This window comes from Aristolochia californica, unplaced genomic scaffold (genome assembly GCF_029961685.1).
Source record: "Aristolochia californica isolate CCGP_79_NKW_82.1479 unplaced genomic scaffold, dmAriCali1.0.hap1 SCAF_15, whole genome shotgun sequence".
Taxonomy (NCBI): domain Eukaryota; kingdom Viridiplantae; phylum Streptophyta; class Magnoliopsida; order Piperales; family Aristolochiaceae; genus Aristolochia; species Aristolochia californica.
In genome coordinates, this window is record NW_027181826.1 from 22,344,806 (window position 1) to 22,369,715 (window position 24,910).

Genomic DNA, 24,910 nt, shown 5'->3' on the forward strand with positions numbered 1-24,910 from the left:
TTCTAGTTAGAAATTTTTGTCAAGAAAATTATATAACTTTCAGGTAATTTTTTCTAGCTAAGATGGGTTGGAAAACCCTGTGAAAATTTTTTGAACAAGTATTTGACAATTAAAATTGTAATACTTTCAGTATAAAGTAATTTTTTATTTAACATTTTTATTTTACTGAAAATTTATCGAATAAGTATGGTAATATATGAGATTGATTATTAATTTCAATTTACTTCCCTAAAAAAAAGGGCACTAGCAAGTCTATTTAATTTTCTTTAAGAATTTCTAAAATTTTCTATGTAATTTCCTAATAAAGCAATAGGATTTGATCTGGACCTAGGGTTTCTATTACTCTGTAATGGCAAAATCTACTAAATCTTATCTGGACCTAAGGGTTTCTATTACTCTGTAATGGCAAAATCTACTAAATCTTATCCATTAGCAATAGGATTTGATCTGGACCTAAGGGTTTCTATTACTCTGTAATGGCAAAATCTACTAAATCCTATCCATTAGCAGCAGGATTTGATCTGGACCTAAGGGTTTCTATTACTCTGTAATGGCAAAATCTACTAAATCTTATCCATTAGCAATAGGATTTGATCTGGACCTAAGGGTTTCTATTACTCTGTAATGGCAAAATCTACTAAATCCTATCCATTAGCAGCAGGATTTGATCTGGACCTAAGGGTTTCTATTACTCTGTAATGGCAAAATCTACTAAATCTTATCCATTAGCTATACCAGGAAATACAACATGTAAGATTACTATCTTTACAAGTCACGCCTACAGGCTGATCCAATTCAACAGTTATCTCAGTTGTTTGATCATGATCGGACAGCTGAGTCAACCGTTCAATCAACGGCTATCTCAGTCGTCTGTTCATAACCGGATAACTGGGATAACTATTTCGCATGTTTGCACAAACCGTAGTCACATCTTTTCTTATTTAAAGATTTAATGCCACCATAACAGGCCGTAGTGGTAGCAGGAGAATCAGATTGAACATCATTAATATTACACCCATTAAAGCCCTGCACTTCAAATCTAACAGAGATGATACAGAAACTGGGACTGAAAAGCAAGACCAGTCTTAAACAATACGAAAAGCAAGATTTTATTCCAGGAAATGTGTACAGTAAACAAAGAACAAAGCCAACTACTTTAAACAAATGACCATTTAAATTTGCCTCCTCCCAGCGCCAATAACAAATATACACAATTCCCAGGCCACCACTTTCATTCTATTTTTACAGACTGTCACTACTGTGCTGAGGCTCTGTGATATATATATTTGGTTCTGGGATCCACTATCACACCTTTCCCTCTGTTCACTTCAAGATCATGCCTGCAACAACTAGGCTGTCAAACATCGCAAACCCACACCATGATATTGCAAATAACATAAGAATTAACAAGTTAGACCTAATTACATAAATGGGGAGACTTAACTGGAAAACAAAATCGGGAATAGTCAATTGTTCACGAGGAACATATCTAAATAGTTGGAGAAGTCGATCAACATATACGACCTTTCGCCAAACCTGTAGAATAAGAATCAAAAGTTTAGACGGTATGAAGCAAACGACCACTCAAGATTTGGCAGAATAGGTATAGATAGTTATATAGAAGAAAATAACATCCTAAGAGTCTTTATGTATTTTGTCTGTTACAGCTTTGGAATCAAATCAATTATGTCTGTTAAGTTGGGTCCAAGGCCGATCCCAAAATAACTAGCCAACTTAGGAAACCTCTTTTCTAACTAATAAACTCAAAATTTTTGTACTCATTAATCCATGTGGGACTATTCCTTAACACTCCCCCTCACGTGTAGGCCCTCTTTTGTGGCTCTACAAGTGGATAGTTTTAAGTGTAGGCCCTCTTTTGTGGCTCTACAAGTGGATAGTTTAGGTGTAGGCCATCTTTTTGTGACTTTACAAGTGGATAATTTAGGTGTAGACCTTCTTTTGTAGCTCTACAAGTGGATAGTTTAGGTGTAGTCCCTCTTTTTGTGGCTTTACAAGTGGATACTTTAAGTGTAGGCCCTCTTTTGTGGTTTTACAAGTGGATAGTTTAGGTATAGGCCCACATATGAGTACCTACTCTGATACCATGTTAAGTTGGGTCCAAGGCCTATCCCAAAATGACTAGCCAACTTAGGAAACCTTTTTCCTAACTAATAAACTCAAGATTTTTGTACTCATTAATCCATGTGGGACTATTCCTTAACAATGTCCATTGAAGTCATTTTATTCACACAAAAATTTGGCAGAATATACAGTAGATACTTCTGTAATCACTACCATCAGCTGAGCCTTATCTCACTATCTCCAGAGAAGATAAAATTAGAGATTTACATCAATAAAAGGAAAAGAAAAACATGATAAAACTGTCATGGGAACACTGGAGTTTATGGCTGTAGGTAAAAAACGAATGAAGCAGACAAAGAGTCAGGGTATCAAGGCACAGAGAAGAAGATAAGAAAGGAGAACCTACTTCTCCATCCACAAACAATTGCAAAGCAAAGATTGCAGTTTTCACTCCGAATGTGGGATGCAGAACATATATTGCCTGAACATGACAACCACATTAAGACTTCAATACAAATATAAAACATCATAAAGAGAAAACCAATAAACTCCAGTACTTACATGCAGATTACGCTGATGTTTCCGACCAAGTATTTGCTGTAACCGCCTCATCCATCCTAAATCAGGTTGTCTGTTTATGTATCATAATACGGGCAACCATTCGCTTACGTCAAACAAGAACCAAAAAATGAATTTGAAACCGATTAATCATACTTACAGCTGTAATGAAGCAGCAGAATGAAAATACACTATAGTGTAAGGCTTTTGTATCAAAGGTTCAAATTCCTGAAAACAATGGAAATCAAATTCTTAGACTCAAAAAAACCAGGCCAACTTCATAACATAAAGATAAACTCTTGGTGGCATGGAGATAATGTGTTACAGGAGAAATAAAGTAGGCCTTGTCTCATTTTTTAATTCATTAAAGATTTAAAAGAAAGAAGTAAATATCCAGAACAAGAGAAAAAATTGGACCATAACAGGACGATATTGTGTTAGATCAGTTGGATAATAGAAATAGAAAAATGGCAGATAATGTTACGGCTATTTTCTTGACTCCAGCTTTTTCCTATTTTCTGTGACAACTATCAGAAGCTTTACCAACAATCATCACCACCACTTCAAGAAATCAGCAAAGATTAAAACACTAGAATTTGCCAAGGCTCACTAAAAGGCTGTACAACCAAGTACAGCCCAGCGCAAATCAGATGACATATAACTACGTCTTTATTAGAGTCTGGTACATACCCATTTCCCAATATATATATTTTCAAAAACAAATCCCAATATAAACAACCTTGAATAATATAACCCACAAAAAATATTTTCTCAAAAGAAGGGGATGTAAAGTGACGCCAATTTCTATAATAATTGTTTGTAGGGACTCCATCTCACAATTTCTATAATAATTGTTTGTAGGGACTCCATCTCAATAACCCTGCTTCAAATAAAAGCTGACAACTAAAAGAGACCAATTTTTGCTGCACTAATTAGTGCAAGAACAAGCCAACCCAATGCTGCTCCTGGCTTTGGGAAAAGCATGACCAAAGACTAAAAGAGCTCGAGAAATAAGTCCATGAAATGAAAAGTAACAACTTCTATTAGGAAATAATCAACTGATCAGTTAATTACACAACCTAATGATTGCAAGAACAACTATCATTGGTTGTTCATTGAAACAAATAAATATTCTCCTTTTTTTACAGTGAAATGAATAAATTTTCATTAAACATGACTGAACATAATTTTCCAGTTCCTCCTTAAAGAAACTATAATCAAGTTTGAACATCCTTATAGTCAAGTAGATTTACATAGATTGGTCAGGTATATGGTTCCCAAGAGAAAGGAGCTACGAACAAAGAGAAAACGAGAGTTCAGAGCAGCAAAGATGATTCACAGCACCCATGAATGGACAATAAGAGACAAAGTGCATTTGTAGCCGCTTATGTTGACTTGTAAATCCAAAAAGAGAAATTGTTTCCCTAAGAAAATAAAAAAACAATTCAGAAAATTGGTACCTTTACAACATACAGCACAAACCGCTCTAAATCAAGACAACGCAGTAGAAAATGAGCTCCAACAACAACCATTACTGGTCGACCCTCACTGTCTACTCCACCCCGATAACTGGAACAAGAAAAAGAATAAAAGTATATAAGAAGAACTAAAATGTATATGGAAAGTACAGACATCAATGATCCAAACACACAGAAATACAAGGAATAGAAGTTTATGAAAACCACCAGACTCTAAAAGCCTTACACAACTTTCATTTCCGCAATTTCTGAAAGATTAAGAGAGTTCGCTTTAGCTAGGTATCTTGCATGAAGAGAGTACTCCTCAGCAGCTGATAGCGGGGGACCACCAAGATCACCAAGTCCCAGCAATTTTGCACAGCTCCAACCACTTTGAGCTTGTGCAGCTTTTTGCCATTGCTCCTTCCGCCGCTGATCAGGATCCTTGCTCAGGGCCATAAATGCAGGATCAAGATAAGATTCCAAATGAGATGTCCTGATAAGATAAACAAATATCAAAAAGTAAGTTGTCTCTAAGAAGATCAGACTTTCTTCTTCTCCTCACTCACTTGCCCTTTTCAACTTTACATCTCTCCCACCCCCGTAAGGCACAAATGAGGAACGACATCAGCATTATGGACAACGGCTCATTGAACCTAATATATATGAAGTTCACTGACCGTCTAGCTGTTAATCCAAGATCTAATCCAAGATCAGTGACAGGAACATCTGCTTTTGCAGTAGGAGATGAGGGAATTGATGCTGCCACAGCAGGCAAAGGTTTTATTCTGATTTTGCGCTCATCTATCACTGTTTCACCATTCTCATCTCCTACATCTGCAGGAAGCTTTGATATTGCCAACTCTTCTTCATGTTTATCCCTTGGGAAGTACAATGGAAGTAGTCTGCATTGCAAGAACCATGGTCAGAAAACCAGGTCAGTGAAGAAGAAGAATTCGGTAATCTTACAGGTCATTGACACATATCGAGCCTTCAAGCAGCTATACAGACAGAAAAGTTTAACACCATGACAATTTTGAAAATCAGTAAGTACACTTTTCCAAAAATTAGCAGGAAAGTGTTACCTTTTATATATCTCAGTATCAGATGATGTGATGGTACAAAAGACAACAGCAGTGACTTTATCCCTCTGCTTCTCCAAAAAACGTCGAACAGTCCCTGCAAACTCCAGGAAAACATGTAGACTGACAACCTATAGCTGATTTTTTCGAACAAAAAAGGAAGTTTTGCAAGATCTTACTGATAGCAACATGAGCAGCTGGTTCACGTGGGTAATTTTTTGCCTCTGTATATATACATCCAATGGCAATGCTGCACCGAAACAATCTCAAGTTCAGGTTTACATGGTCCCCACTAAAAGTAAAATACAACAAAGTTAAACCAAGCAACAAAACTAGAGCCACCACCAAACTACCTCTGAAGTCCATTCTCAATAAGGAGCTCAAGGCAGGAGCGGTAGCAGTGGCTGAGTGCATTCTCTGCAGCAGTATGATATTTGACAGCATACTTTGGGCCCACAGTATGAATAACTCTCCTGATAAAGGGCATCAAACAAGTACATTCTGAATAAATCCATGCTTCTCGTAATGTGTGTGACAGTATATAGAAAACAAGTCAACTACATATAAATGCATCCACACTGGCAAGCTCCTCACCCAACAGAAGAGGAAAGAAATTGACAAAAGAACCCATTTACCATGGGTAAGCAGGTAAACAAATGGGTAACAGAATACACCTTAGTTAAGAATGAACAAATGGGTTAACTTATTATGTAGAGGGTAATAGGAAGAGGTATCAAATAACTTTTATGAGTTCACTTTTTTTTTTTGTGTGTGAAATAGTGTTAATTCGTTAAAGAAAGGGTTCAAACCTCAATGGGAAGAGAATCCCCCAATACAAGATCAGATTCGGAAACTCTAGCTTTAGCTGATTCATCAGTAATCGGAATTGCTGAAATAAAGGAAATTAGAGAGTAGGGTTGCAATGAGCTGAGTCAAGCCAAGCTTGAACTATGGTTAGGCTCAGGCGCAGCTCAAATCATAATCATCAAGCTCAAGCTCCTGAGCTCGATCTTGAGCCTATCCATGACCTTAAGAAAAATTTTCCAAGCCCAAGCCAGCTTGATAGTGCTGATGGCGGAAGAAACAGAGTAACCTTGCAGGCCTTCCATTTCTACAAGACAAAACTGCCCACCAAAATTTGCAAAATGCAGAACCATTCGCAGTTCACAGTCGGGTGACTTTATATTGAATGGTTCTACTGATTTTGATGCCTCAAGAAGGAAAAAAGATCCACGTCTTAGAAAGAGAAAAAAAAAAAGGTGAACTGTCTCCTAGAGTGAAAATATGTCGTGGCCAAGGTTCAGAATTTCATCTCATGTTGCTCAATCCGATACCTAACTTCTGGCTAGCTCGCAAGCATTAAGCAAGCTTCACCTTGCTCAAGCTCGGCGTGCTTAGACTAACAAGCTCGGTTAAAAACCGAACCAATACCAAGCTGAATCTGAGCCAGCTTGACTCAGTGCCACCCTTACTAAAGAATAAATTAAAAATTAGGGCCATTAGAGGCAACTTCAAAATTTAGAAATTATGGGGTTTAGGGCATGCTTAGTTGTGGGCCATGAGTACTTGTACTCTCTTGAGATTAAGTTTAAGAAATACAATTACAAATCTGACTTATAGCCTTGAGGTGGTTCACCCCGATTAACAGGGTCTAATCTATCCACTCAACCATACTATCTCTTCCATCCTTGATTTTTCTCTCTCTTGCCAGGTTTTCTCTATCAAACCCCCTCATCACCTTCCATGAACCCTCACCCATCACCTTCCACAAACCCTAATTCTCTCCCTCCCAACTCACTCACTCGCCAGGTTTGTTCTCTCAAACCCTATATTATAAGTTCACCCTTGCCTCCCTGTTCCATCATCTCTCTCCCCTCTCGTTCTCCACATATTCTCCCTCCCTCGTGTTGCATGGAAGAACCACATCAAGTTAGCTACTTTTGACCCATGATCACAAGCTCAGCTAAGAGAATGTAACACAGAGATGCAATTATTCCAAGTCACATTGTACCCATTTCCATAGAAGCACAGATCAGAGTCAGTTCCCGAGTCCTATCTAATATCAAGCTTGTGATGCTGCTCAGCAAAACCAACCTCCACATTCAGGCATAAGTCTTCAATGGTGCATGATCTTCAAGTGACAGATGGACTAAAGCTAACAAAAAAATCAGATAACTTCCTCATAGACCCAAAGCAAGATGGACTAAAGCTAAAAAAGAATAAATCTATCATTCAAGGGTACAGATCAGTGTCCAAGCTCCAAATTGCATTTCCTTAGTTAAATTGTTAAGTTGCAACCAGTTCTATCACCATCATGACCCAATTCAGGAGCCACAATTTGTGGTCCATTGGCACTGAGGATTCTGGTGTTTTTTTTTTTTTTGAAAAAAGGTGATTCTGGAGTCTTTTCTTTTTTTGCAATAAAAGAAAACTTTTTTTTATAAAAATGTAACCAAATTTTAACACCTGAGTCATCTACAATCCATAAACCCAACATGTTATCTTCTTTAACACCTGATGCCCTCGTCTAAGACTGGATTCAACCAGTGGTCAAACCAAAAAGAGATGTTTGTCTATCAATTTATGATCTATACATACATAAACCAGTTGAATTGCCAGTCTAGTCCAGTTCTGACAACATTGCATAACCCTATATTTATCTCCTGTTATCTAGTGAAAACAAATAAAGCCAAAATTTCGGTAAGAGCATACTAGGACACCATTTTGTCAAGAGATTTTGAAATCAAGGGTGTCTTGTCTTGAAATCAAGTCATCAGAGTTACTGGTTGCATTGCAGCTTGGTTAGGCACCTGACATGAGTTTGAGAGTAGGGGTGGCATTGAATTGAGTCGAGCTCAAACCTGCCTATGTTCGAGCTGGGCTTGATTTAAATATTTCAAACTCAAATTCGAGCCAAGCCTAGCCTCGAGCCTAAAATTGTAACAGAGCTCGAGCCCAATAATTTTAACGGAGTTCGAGCTCAAACCTACATTTAAAACTTTGCATAAAATACTTGTCAAATAAACTGTATAAAAAATTATGCATACATTTTACATAAAATAAGGCAAGACCTCTACCTAAAATTGGGCATGACCTCTATACATTAACCCTGCATAAAATTGTCTATGCACCTCAATGACAGGAGAATTTTCTCCTTCCAATCAGTATAATTGTCTCCATTTAGAGGAATAGGAGGAATTAAAATTTTGAAAAAATAAAGTTTGAACAACTGAAAAATAAACAAAAAGCTTACTAAAACATGCAATGAAGCCAAATATTGAATATTTATCCATGTAAATAAATTCAAACAAATAAATTAATATGTCATTATAATCTTTCATGTGGGCTTAGATTATAACACATAGACGATTTATATCACTTTATGATGGGATCAAAATTTGTCTGTAAAGAAATTTTCTAGGCCTATAGGCAACTAGAACTTTTTTTTTTATAGTATTTCTATCTTATCCTGATTAATCACTTAAACATTTACATTGTGGGGTTAAATAATTATAAATCCATAATCAATCACAATTTTTTATGTCATTAACTTTATGGGACTAAGTTTAATGTCTCTAGACATTTTCATAATTAAGAATGTTGTCGCTCTTATTCAATTATTCAAATGTAAAAAAAAATATGTCATCAAGATAATTGACTAAAATTGATGCCAATTATTAATTCTTTATATTTAGGTCAACCAAAAATATGTATAGAAAATTAAGTATGCATAAAAGCCTAAATAAAAAATTTCATAAATATGCATTTATACATTCATATTTGCATGTAAAATTATTTAATTCATATGAAGTAAATGAGAAATGGCATAAAAAAAATATACTGATTTTCTAGTTATTTAAATATCTATTAAATGTATCCAAAAATATCACTCAAGGTGAGATGGATTAGAGGTCATTTCCTTAAATTTTAAGTTGAGGTCGTGGGTTCAAATCCCACACTCAACAATAAAATTTCTGTTTTTTTTTTCTTAGGATTTCCGAGTCGACCGGGTGAGCCCGAATCAACTCGGTTCGAACCTCGGAGGTCGTCTTCAACCTCCAGCCCTGCGCTAGCCTCCGTCACCACCTCGACGCCGGTCACCGTCGTAATTGATGCTGGCACACCCAGCAAACATAAATTTCCTCCACAAATTTTAAACCCACAGAGCCAAGAACGCACGACGGAGGCTCCACTGCTGGGAGGCCTCAACAAACTCCAATGGCTACTCCCCCATAAAGGTGTTTCTCTGTTTCTGAAGAATGCGAATAGGTCCAAGTTGCAAATAACAGCAAACAAAAATTTCCCCCAAAATTTGAACCCATACCGCTTTTGTTCATCCCCATCGTTCCCCATCTCTCTGATCGTGATGCACGATGGACGATACGCAGGGAAATCTAAAACCGTCAACATCACGACCGGCACTCAACCAATGCAGCGCTTGTCTCAGCCGAGGATCAGCCGTGCCGGGAAGTTGGGTCCGTTGACAAGTTGATGCCGACACGATGGAAGGCAGGGTTACGACAGTTGAAAATTCAGGAGATGGAAAGTTTGGAGTCTGGTCCTGACTCCTGACCCATAGTTTAAGTAAATGAGCCGGTTCGCGAACCGAGCCTCATTCGGGTTCGGCACGTTTACTTAAACAAGTTGGTTTATTCGAATCGAACCAAGCTCGAGCTATTCATGAACCGCCTCGGTTCGATGCCAACCCTATTTGAGAGTCTCCAGGCCTCCCCTCTTCGTGATAATTGGTGCCTCCTTACTCAAATGTTTGCAGTTACATACACACACCGGGTCCTAAAGCTAAATTTTGATAGAAGTGCCTTGAGTTGTCCTAGTTCGGGAGGAATTCTTGCAAGGCTAACTTCAACTCAGAAAGAGGAAGAAAACAGAAGGAGAATAAATTAAAAATGCTTTTTCTACTCTAGCGAAGGATACAATTGTGCAATGATAGAGAAATTCTGTCAAGAAAAATGACCAAACAGCTACCTAGCAGGGAGGTCATATGCGTTTGTAACTTTTGCCATTCCAGTTCGACATCCACCCTGAATATTCAAATATTACAGAAATCAAGGCACAGCTAAGGATCAAGCAACCACTGAAAAGATGATGCAAAAGAAAGAAAGAAAAATATTAGGAAAATGGTAAGGTCACAATCGTTTGTAACCACATCAACTTTACCAGTGTTGCACACTCCTCGGCTAAACCAGACCCTGCAGCAGCATGCAAACCAGGACTACTATGTGCTTCATCCAAATTCTGGTAGTCAATTGAAAAAAGGAGTCTCAGTACTATGAACATCAATTAACAATTCAAATTTAGTAAAGACAACAAAATCAGCCACTACTTCACCAAACTTTATGCCTACTATGTAGTCACAAAGGAAAAGGGAAAAAGCCTATCTAGAACAACCTGTTCAAACAAGAGGCCCCACCTCGTTTGTGGAATTAACCACTGCATCAACTTCGAGGTTCCAAGGATTGCCACGCCATAGATATATCTTTGAGTTGATTTCATGATCAACAGGAAACCTTGACTTTACCCCATCAGCCCCACCCTCAGCTCCAGATGAAGATGACAAAGGATCTGAAAAGTAACTGATAGACAAAGAAGAACCTTCAGTCTCATATACATAAGGTGAACGCTGTTCTGCATCACTCCAGCATGGAATTTGATCTAGCTTCACCACATTGTCTCCACTGTCTGTAGGCAGCCCACCCCGAGTAGTGGTGGGAGCCACACTTCGATACATTTATCTTCTCAGAAACAACCTGGTGCACAGAAATCGGTTCCCCTGACAATACGCCAGACTCCAAATAAGACACTAGAACACCGAGCCCAGATAAGTTTATGGTAATTCTCACAAATAAAATTGACAACTTATGCTGCAAAGAAGAACAGCTCCAAACAGCCAATGACGTGACTACCCTGTAAGGAAGCTTCTGGACTTGTCCAGTGCTAGACAGAAACACATTTGTTCTTTTATAAATTTTGTATGGCAGCTAATCATTTATTCCCAACACATGACTAGCCGCAAAACCTTGCAAAAGGGTTAGATGGATGAATGCTTCACTGGAAAACTTAAACTTAGTACCACAGACGAATCCAGTACTGCAGCGCTCAATTTAAACAACGAAAAAATGAAAGTACTATTTCCTTCTAAATCTTATTCCACAGATCAAAAGGATGAGGTAATTTATAAAAACACCATTTGGCACCATCCCCAATCAAAAAGCCAACCAATGGGCAAGCTGACTTCCAAAAACCGCTATTTACATGAATAAAAATAACTCAACCTGCATCAGCGTATATCGGTCCCGGATACAGACTGACAAATATTTATCAAAACTTAAATGCTCTCCAAGACAGTATTTCACACTAGAAATTGAAACATATAATAGGATTGGGTAGACCAAATATAACAACCGTCAGCACGACCATTTCCTTAGTTTCATTTCTTAAGGAACAAGAACAACAAGTTTTTAGGCTATAGATCCAATACCAGAAACTTAATGCATACGTCCGAGACAAAATTGAAAATATTAAAGAATCTCGTATCCCTCACAATTCAACTATCTCATTCCACTAGGTTTCAACTCTCTCCGTACCGATACAAAAACAAGATGGGTATGTAAACAAACTTTCCTTCCAGCTCGAGGAGAGAAATAAGTAAACTCACCGCAAGACCCCAAAATGTTCGTTCGCATAAAAGAACTCTGGCTCTAATGACCGAAGAAGTTAAGAGGCCGAAATATCCCCGTATCACGGAACTTTGAATTTGATCAGCTCCGGCGAAACTTCCAGGAAGAAATGAAACCCCAATTTGACCCAGGGAAATCAAAGCTCGTCAGATTTGGAAACCTCGGTGGGGTGTCTTCCTCCCCATGGACCACAGCAATTGTCTGGAAAGGAAAACCCATCAACTTGTTTGGTTTTGCTGTCTCGATTCGGGAGAACGTCTAGCCAATCTGTATTTACCTAGAATTACCAAACTTACCCTCGGTAGAATGCCGAATTTTCAGCTGAGGTTTGTTGCAATAAGGGAATTTGATCGGTCGGAGTGGCACCAACCACAATTATTAAACAGTTTTCCATCAAAAATTGAAAAATATTTTAAAAGCTAAAAGATGAAACTTCATTAATGAAAATTACATATAAATTGTAGATATTAGAAAGAATAAAAAATGATAATGGCCAATAATTGCACTTGAAAAGTTTGAAAGAAAAGTAAAATATTTAGCTAAATGTGACAAAGCCACATATCTTGTAAAGACTTGAATCTCATACCTCACACTAAAAATCCGATTTGGGTCTCAGTCCAAATGACCAATTTTGGTATTTTTTTATTTTTTATTCATGATTTTAAGAAAAAATAAAATATATCTTTATATAAAATGACACTTAAACATTTAAAATAAACTCTATAGAATGAGTATATGTTTAGATGCAATATTTATATATTTTAACGTATAATAGGAACTCCAAAATATAGCCCTTTGAGGTCGATTAATTGATCGATTTAAATATATGATCAAAATATAGCCCTTTGAGGTCGATTAATTTTGGGAAAAATACATAATATACACTTAGAGTTTACCCAGTTATATTAGACGACAAGAATTGCAAGAGTAGCAAATCAATGATTATAAACTAAAATCAGGTCAAGATAGTGGTTAAATTCACTTTGTTATGGGTACAACTATTTCCTAAGTTTGAACTTATAACTCCGAATCTAAACCTCATATTATATTAATGAAAAAAAGTTGACACAAGTAGCAAACTTGTATCTATGAATGAAGTTTCAAACTCATATAATTTCTCAACTAAGTTGAAAACCTAGTGTTATACATGATTTGATTAGTGTCGGATATTAATTTTCCATGTCAACTAAATTCCACAAGAAATAGTTCAAGATTGGTTAATAAATGTTTTGTTTCACTAGTCTTACTACTCTTTGAATCAATCCAATTTTGTTTTTAGGTACTAAAATCGATAAAATTAAATACTATAAGCTGTAACTAGGGTAAATAGTTATGTAGTTTTCTTATTTATTACTTCTATCAAAGTTAGTTAATTCAAATTATTAGTAAATAATTTTATGTGATATATGAATGTCACCATATGCATACCATATGCATAGTGGACTAGAAGAAATAACTAGTGTTTTGACCAACTATAAGGGACAATGCAAAGACATGATCAAGCAAGGAAGAAACTCATCCACATGTCTAAGGGATGGCTAAGGGTGAGAGTTGGATTTGGTGAAAACTCCACCACACTTGTGAACTTAGCCTGTGAACCGTGCCCACAAAAAAACCAGGTCCTCTCCAACCCCGTCCCACTTAACCCAGTTCCATTAATTCAGGTGCATTGGGTTGTTAAGGTTAACCCTGTCTCAGCCCTGACTCAATTTTTCTTCGAAATCCGTTTCGTCTCTGCGGAATAAACTGATTTTGAACCTTACGTTTCTGAATTTGAACTTGCCATTGTTTGTTCAGGGATTTCCACCAGTTTAATTTCAACAATCGGTTCCCAAAATTACATTATCAGTTTCAAAGCTTCGAGCGAGTGGGCAAGCGGGTGCGAGGAGGGCTTGCTATTAATGCTAGTTAGCGGAACGCATGAGTGGGCACTGCAAACTGAATGCTAAGTTGATTATACTCAGGTAAAAAGTCCTGATCTTTTCTGGCAATAAACCATGTTTCTTGATCATCATTTCGTTTGGAGCCCTCTCTTTAGTGAATCGATCTTTCTTCAATGCAACGACGATTTTTTTGCTTTCTCTCATTTTTCTGATGATTTATGTGTTCCGAACAATCGAATTCGTCGGTATTTTCGTTTCTACACGTCGAACAACCGTAAACGGAAAGTTATGGTTAACAGCCATGCGATACGAATGGGAAATGTTCTCTACTTTTTGTCCAATTATCAGATTGTTTTTGGCGTCCGAAGAAGAACAACTTATACTTAAAAAATCTGGTTAGTCACAGAAAATGGTGTAATAGCTAAGATGGAAAGCAAAAAGATAAAATTCTTTCAGACGTCTTGCTACTTTCGTGCTATTGAGTTTCGTGAATTAATTTTGTTTTTGGATAGTAGCTTGGATGATGGAACAAAGGAAATGTGGGGATAAGGACTACTATGTGTACAATGAATCTTTTAACCGAGTGAACAGCGGTTTTCTGAGTATAGAGACAGACTGTAAACTGTTTAACTTTGCATAATTTCTTCATCTTTCAAGCAAATTGCATGTAGGATATTATTCACTTGGAATTAGTTTGTGCTAAAGATCAATGACGCAGTAAACAGAGGAAAATGACTGCTCTAGTCCCTTGAATCTTGGAATGGTTTATCAAAGACCAATTTGAGCTGCATTTACTAGGGGTGAAGATGACTTGTAGCGATGCTAAAAAAACTTACTACTTGGAGATGCTATTGTATATGTGATGTGTTTATCCAAATGCATGGATGATTGAAGCAAAAATTCCACAAAACTTGTGGGAGGTTTGAATCTGTGAGAAACAGTGTCCTTCATGTGCTTCTTGGAGATATTTGGCAATTTTAGGATTTTTCCCTACATGGAATGATATAGACACATGCAGTGTTGCTCAAATACCTCTCTTACCTGAGTTGTATAGCATCTTATTGCCTCATATTTGTTGTTCTTTATACAGACTCTCATTTCTTACTTTGGCTTTGTTAGTAATCCTTCTAGCACAGTTTACTAGGTTGGAAGAATTTGAAAACCATGGGAGAATTATTTGGTTAATAAGAGATGCAGAATTTTGCTGAATTGCTCATCTCTGGTTGAATAGAATCTGACTGGCTTCCAGTTAAAGGTTTCTTTTCTGCAAATAATGCAAGGCATTTCTCCGAGCACTTTAGCTGGTCATCCGAATGATGGAATTTATGCGACAGTGGCTACATGTAAGAGCAACCTGAAGGTCATGAGTCTGGGGCAGTTAGATTGCAAAGTCAACAGACAAATATTGACGCTATTCTCAAGTTCTTACAGAACTAGACAAAGAAGGGGGTTAAGGGTAAGCGCTACCTGGTTGTTTGATAAAGGACGTAATAGGGGGCAGGATGCAAGTTCAGAGCGAAGTGAGAGTGCCAATGAGGACATTTTATTATTTTTCTTCCAATTGGACTTGGCAACTCGTGTACAGGTTTGCCTACTACCTCTGACTTTTCATTTCCTTTATTTTCTTTCTTTCATTCTTGCTTCTTGCTCCATTTTTTTTTTTTTTTTTCTGCAAATGCCTTTATGTTTCAAAAGTGGTTTAATCTGTTTTTGTATTCTGCATCACCAAGTGTCTCAAAAATGTAGTCTCTGTAACTTTTTTATTGTTTTATGATGAACATTTCATGTCCTAAACTCCACCAGCTTATCATTCTCTTTTGGGCTGCTTGCTCATGGCATAGTGGGCTAGCCAGTATGTCAATAGAGAAATTTAAGAAAAGGTTCATCACTTTCCTCTACATTAGGAACTGGTAAAGTTATTTGTTCGATAGAGATAATATAGAGTGTGTTACTATTCAAAAAATAATTTAGTGTGAGTTTGAATGCAAAAGCAAAATTTATCATGTAGAGATGACAAGAGGATCTTGGTGACACAGCATCTTTAATCAGCTGCACAGTATCTTTCCTTTCACGTGCAAACAAATGATGTTTCAGTTCTTTCCTTCATAAAGATATGGTCTATATTTTTCATTTGCTTTATCATCTAAAATATCCATTTACTCTAAGCGAGTGAAAACTAATATTTTTTATACTTTACCATTCAGAAAATATTCGAAAATGCTTCTTGTTAGCTTCTTTTCCCCTCTTCTTTCATTCTCTCTCTGTGTGTTAATATCATAAGCATGTAGCACTCTAATTCAGATATCATAAAGGTTTATTGATGATCATAAATGTATGCTTATAAAAAGAGTAACTGACACCTGTTAATAGATTATAGTTCTGTTTCAATGACTGGACAGTCGAATCTGTGTAATTAGATCTGTGATGTGTACATTATGTTTGCCATTTGATGAATGGTCTAGATCACAAATATGTTGGCCAACTTGCCTTTTTTAGTGATTTTGGAAGCTTTAATGGAAATAGAAGAAGAATTTTGATCTGGCATGTAAGAGAATGGTGGAAGAAGAGAGTTTGACATAAAAGAAGATAGGGTAGTTGGGTTCTTGAGGTGCCCAAACCTTGAAATACAAAGAAACACAAAAAAAGTTTATGTGGGTTTAAGATCTCTTTTCCTTTGCTTTGTGAAAAAAAATCTATAGATTTGGTGAGGACATGACATTATGGGGCACGTGCTCCATTCTTACTTGTACCACTTTTGTCCCATTTTAACTTATGTTCCCCTATATAAAACTCCCCTCCACATCACGCCTCTTTATGTTCCATTTCTACCTTTTTTTTTGAATCAGTCCATTTCTAGCTTACATCTCCCATAAAGTCCATTCCAATTTATGCCACATTTCTTTTCAAATCTAACTCACATGAAAATAGCTCTCTTAATTCTCTTAGAAGTCCCTTACTTCATTCTTGTAACTCATGTAATTAGAACTCGTCTAAACAACCTATCTCCTGAAATGTACACAGTCTCTCCCTTATTCTCTTTTAATTTTCGTACCCAACTAACTTTCTTAACTCTATGCAAAGGCCCATTATTTCAGTTGTTTTTTTTTTTTTTTTTTTTTTTGAAATGAGATGTGTAAGCTGAATTAAAATAAAATAGAGATTACAATACCTTGCTAAACAGTGCCTCCTTCCACAGCAAGGTGTTGGAGAGAGACGCCTAATTTAGGTTGGGCATCTGCTAAATGATTAGCAGATCTAGGAATATAATTCCATTTACAACTTAAAGAAGAAATTAAATTACATATATCGTAATACATATCCCAATGCCGCCACGGAGGATTTTTTTATTTGCGCACCAATTGATAACAACTTTTGAGTCACCTTCAATACAGAGGGTCCCAGAAGCACGACTTTTGAATATCCGAAGTCCGTTTAATAATTCGGTTAATTCAGCCGTTGTAGAATCCGAATTTCCAATTGGCCCGACTTAAGAAAAGAGAAGAATTCCATTATCATCATGAATAACACCACCAAAACCTGCAAGGCCTGGACATCCGTACGCGCTACCATCAAAGTTCAACTTAAAATGGCCAATAGGGGGAGGGGACCAACTCGCCATACGAGGGGGCCTTCCTGGAAAGGACATTTTAGCTACAATGTGTCAGTTTTCTCGGAAGTTTGCTCCTCGATGATCACGTAATTCCTTTCACAATAAAATCCACGCAGTAACTTGACCAATAATTTTTTCAAACAATATTTCTCTAGAAATAAACTTCAGGTTGAATTTTCGATTATTCATTTCTTTCCATAATGCCCATATAAGATGCCCCACACAACAAGATATTATTATTTTTCCGAGTTTTGGAAGGCTGGTATTTGTAATTGAGAGTATGGTTGAAGGAAGATTATCAAAGGAACAGAATTGGAGACCGATTTTGTTTAAAAGGTTGGTCCACACAAAAAAGGCATATTCGCAATGTAGAAGGATGTGGGAGATAATCTCCGTAGAAGTTTGGCAAAAGGGGCAAAGAGGGTCTGGGACATAGGCCCCTCTTCGAATTAAGGTGTCCGACGTAAGGACTTTGTTCCAACATGCAGTCCAGATAAAAAATTTTGCACGATGGGGAGCATGAAGAGTCCAGGCGATGGCAGATGAATGATTGATTTGTGGTTGGTTGGAAGAGCTTAGGAAGCCATAAGCAGTGGAAGTTGAAAAATTACCTTTCGAACTGGGCATCCAAATGAGAGTATCGGCCGAATTTTTTAGACTTACCGAAGACAGCATGGTAAGGAGGTCAGAAGCTGCCAAGGCTTCAAAGTCTGAGAGTGATCTTTGGAGATTTAGGTTCCACCCTCCTGAATCAGTTCGCAAATCAGAAATAGAAGCTTCAATGTTTCTTGCCAGATTTGAAATCAAGTTGTGGCTATTGTTGAAGCTCTGTGTACCAGTCCACCAGTCGGTCTAGAATCTTGTCACAGAACCCGTGCCCAAGTAACATTTTACAGCAGATTTGAAAGCAGGTTATAACTTTACAATTTTTTTCCATACTGGAGATAACTTATTACATTGCCCACCCTCAGTCCACCAACCCAACAATTTATATGCTTTTGCCGCAACCAATTTTCTACAAGTTATTTCAGCTATTAGTAGAGGAAAACTTATTTCTAAGGGTTTAAAGGGAGTAGCTGTATTATCGTATTTTATTAGTATTTTATGTTATAAATAGGTGAGAAGAGGGAACCCCGATTGATCATCTTCCCACAATTCAACGTGAGACTTTTCTCAAGCTCTCTCTCCTCCCTGAGAAGAAAATGTTTCCTTGAGTTCCTGTTCCAGCACCCCATTTTCCTTAGGGTTTGCACCATCATACCAGAATTTTCATATTACAAAATATATATTGATGAAAAGGTCTGTGAGTCTATTTTCCAACTAAATTTTTTTTCAGCAATCAAAGTTTTCTACAAAGAAATATCGACATATGAAGTAACAAAGGTCATGCTGCAGGATCAAAGTTTTCTACGAAGGGAAATCGACATATGAAGCAACAAAGGTCAGGTAGCAAGAAGGTTTTGAATGGCAGTAGAAAACTTCAATTTGCGGGACGATTTGAGACATCAAGAAGGAGACTTTATATAGAGAATTATATGTTAAAAGAAAGATTTGTAAGTCTATTTTGTAACCTATCAAACCATTTCTCAATAAAAGTTTTCTAAAGAGAGATATCAATATCGGAAGAGTCAATGGTTATGTTGGAACTATCATTTTCCCTCACTTAAGAAGAAATAGTACTTAGTTTGGCTAGATTGCAGAGTCCAAAATCTATCTGATTATTGCTCTCAAAAGAAGTATATTTCATGCAGAAATATCATACTTGAATGAAAGATATTCAAGTATAGTTTTAGAAGGAACAACTTTCATGTCAATTTGATATCTTTGTAAGGAGATATTCTCATTGGAGCTATAGAATGAAGCAAATCAAGCAATAAAAAAAAAATTAAGGATAAAACTTTTAATATAAAATTGGATACCAAATTAAAGCTGATTGAGTCTAGTTCTTACTCAACAAGCCATTTCTGAGCTAAATTTTGGGAGATATCTATATCTGAAGTAGCAAAGGTCAAGCAAAAGTCTCTTTTCTTATTTTCTTTTCTATCACTTCTCCATGCTTTGACATAAATTGAGTTTCCTTTTCTACTAGAGTCCTAGTTTTTTGGGCAATTTCCCTTCTACCTAGAGACTTTTGGTCAGACTTAATCACTCCATGTTGGCATCTTTTCTCCTTTATTTTCTCCCCATACACATTAGTTTCTTTAAGTCTCCATATCCATGTGAATTTCTTATTTTGGAAAATTTCATGTTTCTTATATAACATGTCGTATTTTCTTCCTCATGACTTCTTTGCTTAACTCTAGCCTAGTTTGTCTTGCTGTTTGGTGAATTGCTAGTGTGCTGTTGAGTTGTGTTGTTCTGAAAAAACTTACAAAATTGAGAGACTAGTGTTCAATCAGTTAAAGCCATTATTGTCCTATTATGATGTGTTCAATTCCTTCTCTCCTTGATATCATGATTGGTCACTTTGTTAGGATTTGTCTCATGGAAGAGCAATATTTGATTTTCTATTCAATGGTAGGCTATGAAGCCTCTGGTAGTACTTCCTTGATTAGTTCTTTTTTTTTAATCTCTGCACAATGCATCCACACCTATTACTCATGGCAGCCTTTGTGACATGCCTTGACTAAAGAATTGAAGGATGTACATGTGTTTTTGCTGCTTAGAAGTATGTCTAATAAGAGTTGACGAGCATACCTTCTTCCTTGGCATTGGTTTTTGTCACTACTAGAGGTTGTGGTGAGTTAAGAAATCAACAAGGAGTTGAGTTCTTGTGTCAGTGCTTGGTAGATGATCACTTGTTTCTTGGAGTATGGGATTTGTTGTCTGGTTAGGACTGATGCTTTTTCTCTCATATATGTTATTGGCAAGTTCGCTCTCATGGATCCCCAACTTGAGGGTGGAGAAGTAGGAGTACATAGAAATGTAGTATTTGGAAGAACTTACAATAAAGTGTTCCAAGAGGTGGTAATTTTTTTATCAAAGTGGGTGGCTACCATTAAGTTTTCTCAAGATATCGAAGGAGCAGATTGGAAGATGCACATTTGAGAACTGGCCAAATCCAAGCTGAAAATTTGAGAGTTCATTGCTTCATTCAAGACTTTGAAGACCCAAATATAGAAAATTTTGTAATTTCTCTTTTATTCGTACAGTGATATATTATGTAACAAGCTGAAGAAGTAAAAGGGGAGTGTTAGAAGATGTAATTTGTGTTTACTTAGGTTCTAGGAAAGTTTTGTTTTTACCAAAACTTATTTCTAAGGGTGTAAGGGAGTAAGGGTATTATTATATTTTATTAGTATTTTATGTTATAAATAGGTGAGAAGAGGAAACCCTAATTGATCCTCTTCCCACAATACAATCATGAGACTTTTCTTCACCTCTCTCTTCTCCCACATTCTCTCTCCTATGTTCATGAAATTTCACATCAACTGTAAGCCCATGTAAGGGCTCAAATATTAAAATAACCCCTTTCATTTCAAATTAAACCCTAGGACTCTGGATAAATGTTTTGCCAATCGTTGGAGCTTTGTATAAACCATGTGATTTGCTATGTGAAGTCTCTTGCATGTTGTTCTGTCAGTTTTTAGCTCCATCACTAGGTTGGCCTTTATCAAGTCTTTCAATTCTACTCACATTCATACCATGTTTAGCCTTCTTTCTCTTGCTAATCTTAGATCAACACGGTAAAGACCTTCAGATTGGCATCACTTCAAGGTTTTTTTTTTTTTTTTGAACTTGTTCATCTCAAAAGACTTGTCTTCTTTCTTTCTTGTTTATTAGTTGAAAGAAGTAATAAATTTTTTCCTTTTAAGGTGGAATACTGTAATTTATACATTTCAAAGTAGTTTTTGCGACTACAGATAAGCAATTTAAGAAGAAGATAGATGGTAGTTTTATTTTACAGGTCTATTATTTAAAGTAGTTTATTTGACTATAGATAAACAGTTTAAGAAGAAGATAGATGGTAGTTACATTTTACAGGTCTATTATTTAAACTAGTTTCTGCCATTCATTCTCCCAACTTCTAAAGAGGCCAATGTTTTTTCAACATTAAACTTTGGTTTCTTATCATTGATTTTTCCAGTTATCATTGCTGATCCTTCAACCGGTTGAGAGTAAAGCATAACTCTCCTTCGACTTTCTTCAACATTGATAATGGAGATGGTCTCATTCAATGTAGGTAAATCTTTTTTCCTAATATCTGAATTCTCACCTGATCAAACTAAACATTTAAACCCGTGAGAAAATCATAAATTTGATTCTTTTCAATGAAATTCTTTAACGTAGCTGCATCATTGGTGCACTTTATCTCAATACAGCGATAATGGTCCATTTCTTGCCATAGTTTCTTCAAGAGATTGGCATTCTCTGTGACTCAACGATCTCCCTGTTTAGTGGCAGAGATTTTAGTTTTAATCTCAAAGACTCGAGCAACATCCCTTACCTTAGAATAAGTCTGTTGTGCAACTTCCAATATTTCTTTAGACGTTGGTAGAAACATAAATGTATCACTGATTTCTGGTAGCATGGAATTCCATAACCAAGACATGATTATGGAGTCTTCTTCCTCCCAAGCTTCAAATCTGGGATCTCCTTTCTTGGGCCCAGTACCAAGGAGATGACTCAATTTTCCCTTCCCTTTCAGAAAGTCCGTATCACTTGAGACCACTTCATATATTTTTTGCCATTCAATCTGTAGGCAGATTGAATATTCTGTAATTCTCCTGTTGTTTGATTGAGTGTCACCTCGTTGGATTGGGCAATAGTGAGGAGATTGAGCAGTAGGCATTTTCTCGATTGTAGAAGACATGTTGAAATCCTTTTGAAATAGGATTTAAAGGGAAAAGAATGGTGATGAAGACCAATGGTGAAAAAAAAAAACGTTGGATAAAGGGTTATGAAGGCCAAAAATTTGTTGAAGGCTGAACAACAAATATGCAAAAAAAAAAAACTCTGTTTTTGAACTAAAAAACAGGGCACAAAGAAACAGCGGTATGGTCTTGGCAATGAAGGCCTGTATGACGAGGTTTCTGATCCCAGAAAAGAGCCTAAAGCTCTGATACCATGAAGGAAATATGACGAGGTTTCTGATCCCAGAAAAGAGCCTAAAGCTCTGATACCATGAAGGAAATTCTGAAATTTTATTTACGTTGAACTGATCAAATACAAAGAATTTATACAGCAAGGTATTGCTATTCTAGGAAATGAGGAATACAAATTTAATTTACAGCTAATACAAATCAGATTCTAATATCTAGAAATTAGGAAACTATTATCTAAAAATTTACAGTTAATCTCCTATAATTAGAAACACAAATCTGTCCCTCCAATTACTGCTATTCACAGTAATCTTGGGATTTCAATCAATGCCGAATTTCCAACAGAACTTGTAGATTCCCGAATTCTGTTTGCACTGTAGTTTCTGCCATTTTGAGTGGAAACAAGACCTGAAACTAAATTTGTAGAGAGGTTATTGACTTTACAATCACCTTCTGTCCAAGAAAAATGATCTGTTGGCTAGTGAAAAAAGTTTAGTCTGTCTCATACTTAAATGGAGAATTATTTTTTCATTTGACCAAGTTATCTAAGATGTTTCCAAATCATAAATTGACAGCTAGGAGTAACCAGCAAACTTAAGCACTTCAATCATTTTATCCAACAATGGTGGTTATGTTCTCTAATTGTTTCATGGAATTGCTTATATTGCAGTGTGCACTAAATATGGAGCAGTATGATATTGCTAAACAATTAAGAAACAAGCTTTCTGAGGTACATTCCTGGCTTCTCTGGAAGAGCCGCAACAATAGTGGAACATATTATTTTGTTCTTATTCATTATCTTTTTTGGAAGGTTGAAGATGAAATAGCTAAGCAGCATGAGGCTAAAAGAGGGTCAAACTCAAAAAGTGAGGCTCAAGACAAAGCGATAAGTATCTTCCGACTCAGGTTAGTGGGTTCATTGTTCATTTTCTGCTTGTGTTCCACTCATACAATTTACTGTGGTTGACAATTCTTTTGTGGTGATGCCGATGATAGTATCAGCTATGTATGGTTTTCCATTTTCTGTTTCATATAAAATTTATAGACATGCAAACTGATATTGCTATTTTTGTTGTTCACTTTAGCATGGGTATTCCTGTTTGTAAGAATGCTGATAGAATGTGTGAACGTTTTCAATTATCAGTCAATTGAAACAGACGAAATAGATCTATATTGAGACCAACAAGCATATCAGCATAGTGATGTCTGTGGACGGGGTGGGGGGGGGGGGGGGGGGGGGGAGTAGTACAGAATGATTCTGCAGAAGAAATTTCTTTCATAAAGGTTTAGTAGTGGCATCAACTAAGATTAGGAGTAATAGCTGGCAATTTAAGTTCTTGGATTTTATTTCAATTTTATAATTTCTGGGTGGTTAGATAAACTGTGATATTTTCTTGCAGAACAGCCATGCAGGAAGCAATTGGAAATGAGGACTATTCTTTAGCTGCTGATTTACGTGATGAAATTTCAAAACTTGAGGTGAGGAACTGAATTCCTCAGTTTTGGATCCATTGGTTTTGAAAGGATTGAGATAGCTATGAGTCTCGATGGATTAGATGGTGTATTCTAAGCGATAAATTCAAGAATGAAAAAGTGGGGATTTACTAGGAAATACAAAAGATAAAGACTTTAGCTCGCGGAAAAGAGCACCTCCTTAAGTTGCTAGGACGAGTTTTGGGCAAAACTCTTGGCTGCCATGTTTCATACCTCATCATTAATGTACTTGTATACTTCATGAAAAGGAGATCAAAACAGTTCAACAAATGTTACACATATTCTTCTAGTATCATTAATATTTCTATCTTTTCCATGTTGAAGGTCAGTTTGGGTCCACCCCAAAATGGCTCATCAAAGTTAGGTGGCCTCTTTTTGCCAACTTATAACCATAGGATTTTTTTTTCTAACCTTATCCTATTTGTGATTGTTCCCACTAACACTTCCTCTAATATACATTCTTAAACAAATGGGCAATGTCCCAGAGACAGAGATAATGTAAACTGGCCAATAACTAAGGCCAACGAAATGGATGCACCCTTGCGCTTAAATGAAAGAAAAGTAGATGCCTTGCTCTGATACTGTATTAAAGTTGGGTTTTGGTCTATATATTTGTACTTTTATCAAATATATCTTGTACTTACAATTGAATTCTAGTAACTAAAGGCACTAGAATTCTACCAGTTTGTTTCTTGTGTTTTTTCTTTATAAAATTCTGTTTTTTCAAAGAAATGGCACTCAAATTCACAACTTAGCACAAACTTCTGTCCTCTACCCTGAAAATTACTAGCTGCCGCTCACTTTTAACTCCAAAATTTCTATGTCCCATACCTTGGTTATATATGAAGCCTCTTGTAGAAGTAACAACACCAAATAATGCATCGGATTCTCTTCATAAATGAAGAATAGAGGAGTTTCAGTTAGTCACGTAAACACCCAGATGCACATGAATGCTATCAGACATTTGAGAGTAGGAAAGAGTGATGGGAGAGTGAGAGAACGAC

The 24,910-nt window shown here is 36.6% G+C and overlaps 2 protein-coding genes across 9 annotated transcripts in view; one reads left to right on the plus strand and one right to left on the minus strand.

Annotated features, from left to right (window-relative positions):
• Positions 1–974: 974 nt before the first annotated feature.
• On the minus strand, positions 975–12,086 carry LOC137951504 (uncharacterized). The gene is made up of 15 exons (XM_068798198.1): positions 11,856–12,086; positions 10,611–10,970; positions 10,358–10,435; positions 10,166–10,221; positions 5,533–5,652; positions 5,359–5,429; positions 5,183–5,276; positions 4,778–5,002; positions 4,345–4,593; positions 4,101–4,209; positions 2,801–2,868; positions 2,644–2,713; positions 2,489–2,563; positions 1,445–1,536; positions 975–1,340 (listed from the first exon to the last, which is right to left on the minus strand). Exons 2-15 carry the CDS (start codon positions 10,926–10,928, stop codon positions 1,256–1,258), a joined length of 1,710 nt encoding a protein of 569 aa, XP_068654299.1. The 5' UTR covers positions 10,929–10,970; positions 11,856–12,086; the 3' UTR covers positions 975–1,255.
• A 1,343-nt stretch (positions 12,087–13,429) lies between these two features.
• The window catches only part of LOC137951704 (clp protease adapter protein ClpF, chloroplastic), a 31,384-nt gene continuing 19,903 nt past the window's right edge, over positions 13,430–24,910 (plus strand). For 2 of the 8 annotated variants that reach the window (XM_068798557.1, XM_068798563.1), the window contains exons 1-5: positions 13,588–13,841; positions 14,897–15,345; positions 23,083–23,142; positions 23,224–23,318; positions 23,813–23,891. In XM_068798557.1, the coding sequence (XP_068654658.1) occupies positions 15,034–15,345; positions 23,083–23,142; positions 23,224–23,318; positions 23,813–23,891 (546 nt within the window). In that variant the 5' untranslated portion in view covers positions 13,588–13,841; positions 14,897–15,033. Of the gene's footprint in view, positions 13,560–13,587; positions 13,842–14,879; positions 15,346–23,082; positions 23,143–23,223; positions 23,319–23,812; positions 23,892–24,910 lie in introns of those variants that run through there. The other 6 variants (XM_068798559.1, XM_068798558.1, XM_068798560.1 and 3 more) reach the window with 6 other exon arrangements.

Bases quoted from the DNA above. Each gene is read 5' to 3' on its own strand.
- LOC137951504 (XM_068798198.1), bottom strand. From the start codon at position 10,928: ATGTATCGAAGTGTGGCTCCCACCACTACTCGGGGTGGGCTGCCTACA. The intron at 10,222-10,357 runs GTAAAGTTGATG...TTGAATATTCAG, and splicing joins CCGAGGAGTGTGCAACACTG to GGTGGATGTCGAACTGGAAT. The intron at 4,594-4,777 runs GTCAGTGAACTT...TTATCTTATCAG, and splicing joins CTTGGATTAACAGCTAGACG to GACATCTCATTTGGAATCTT.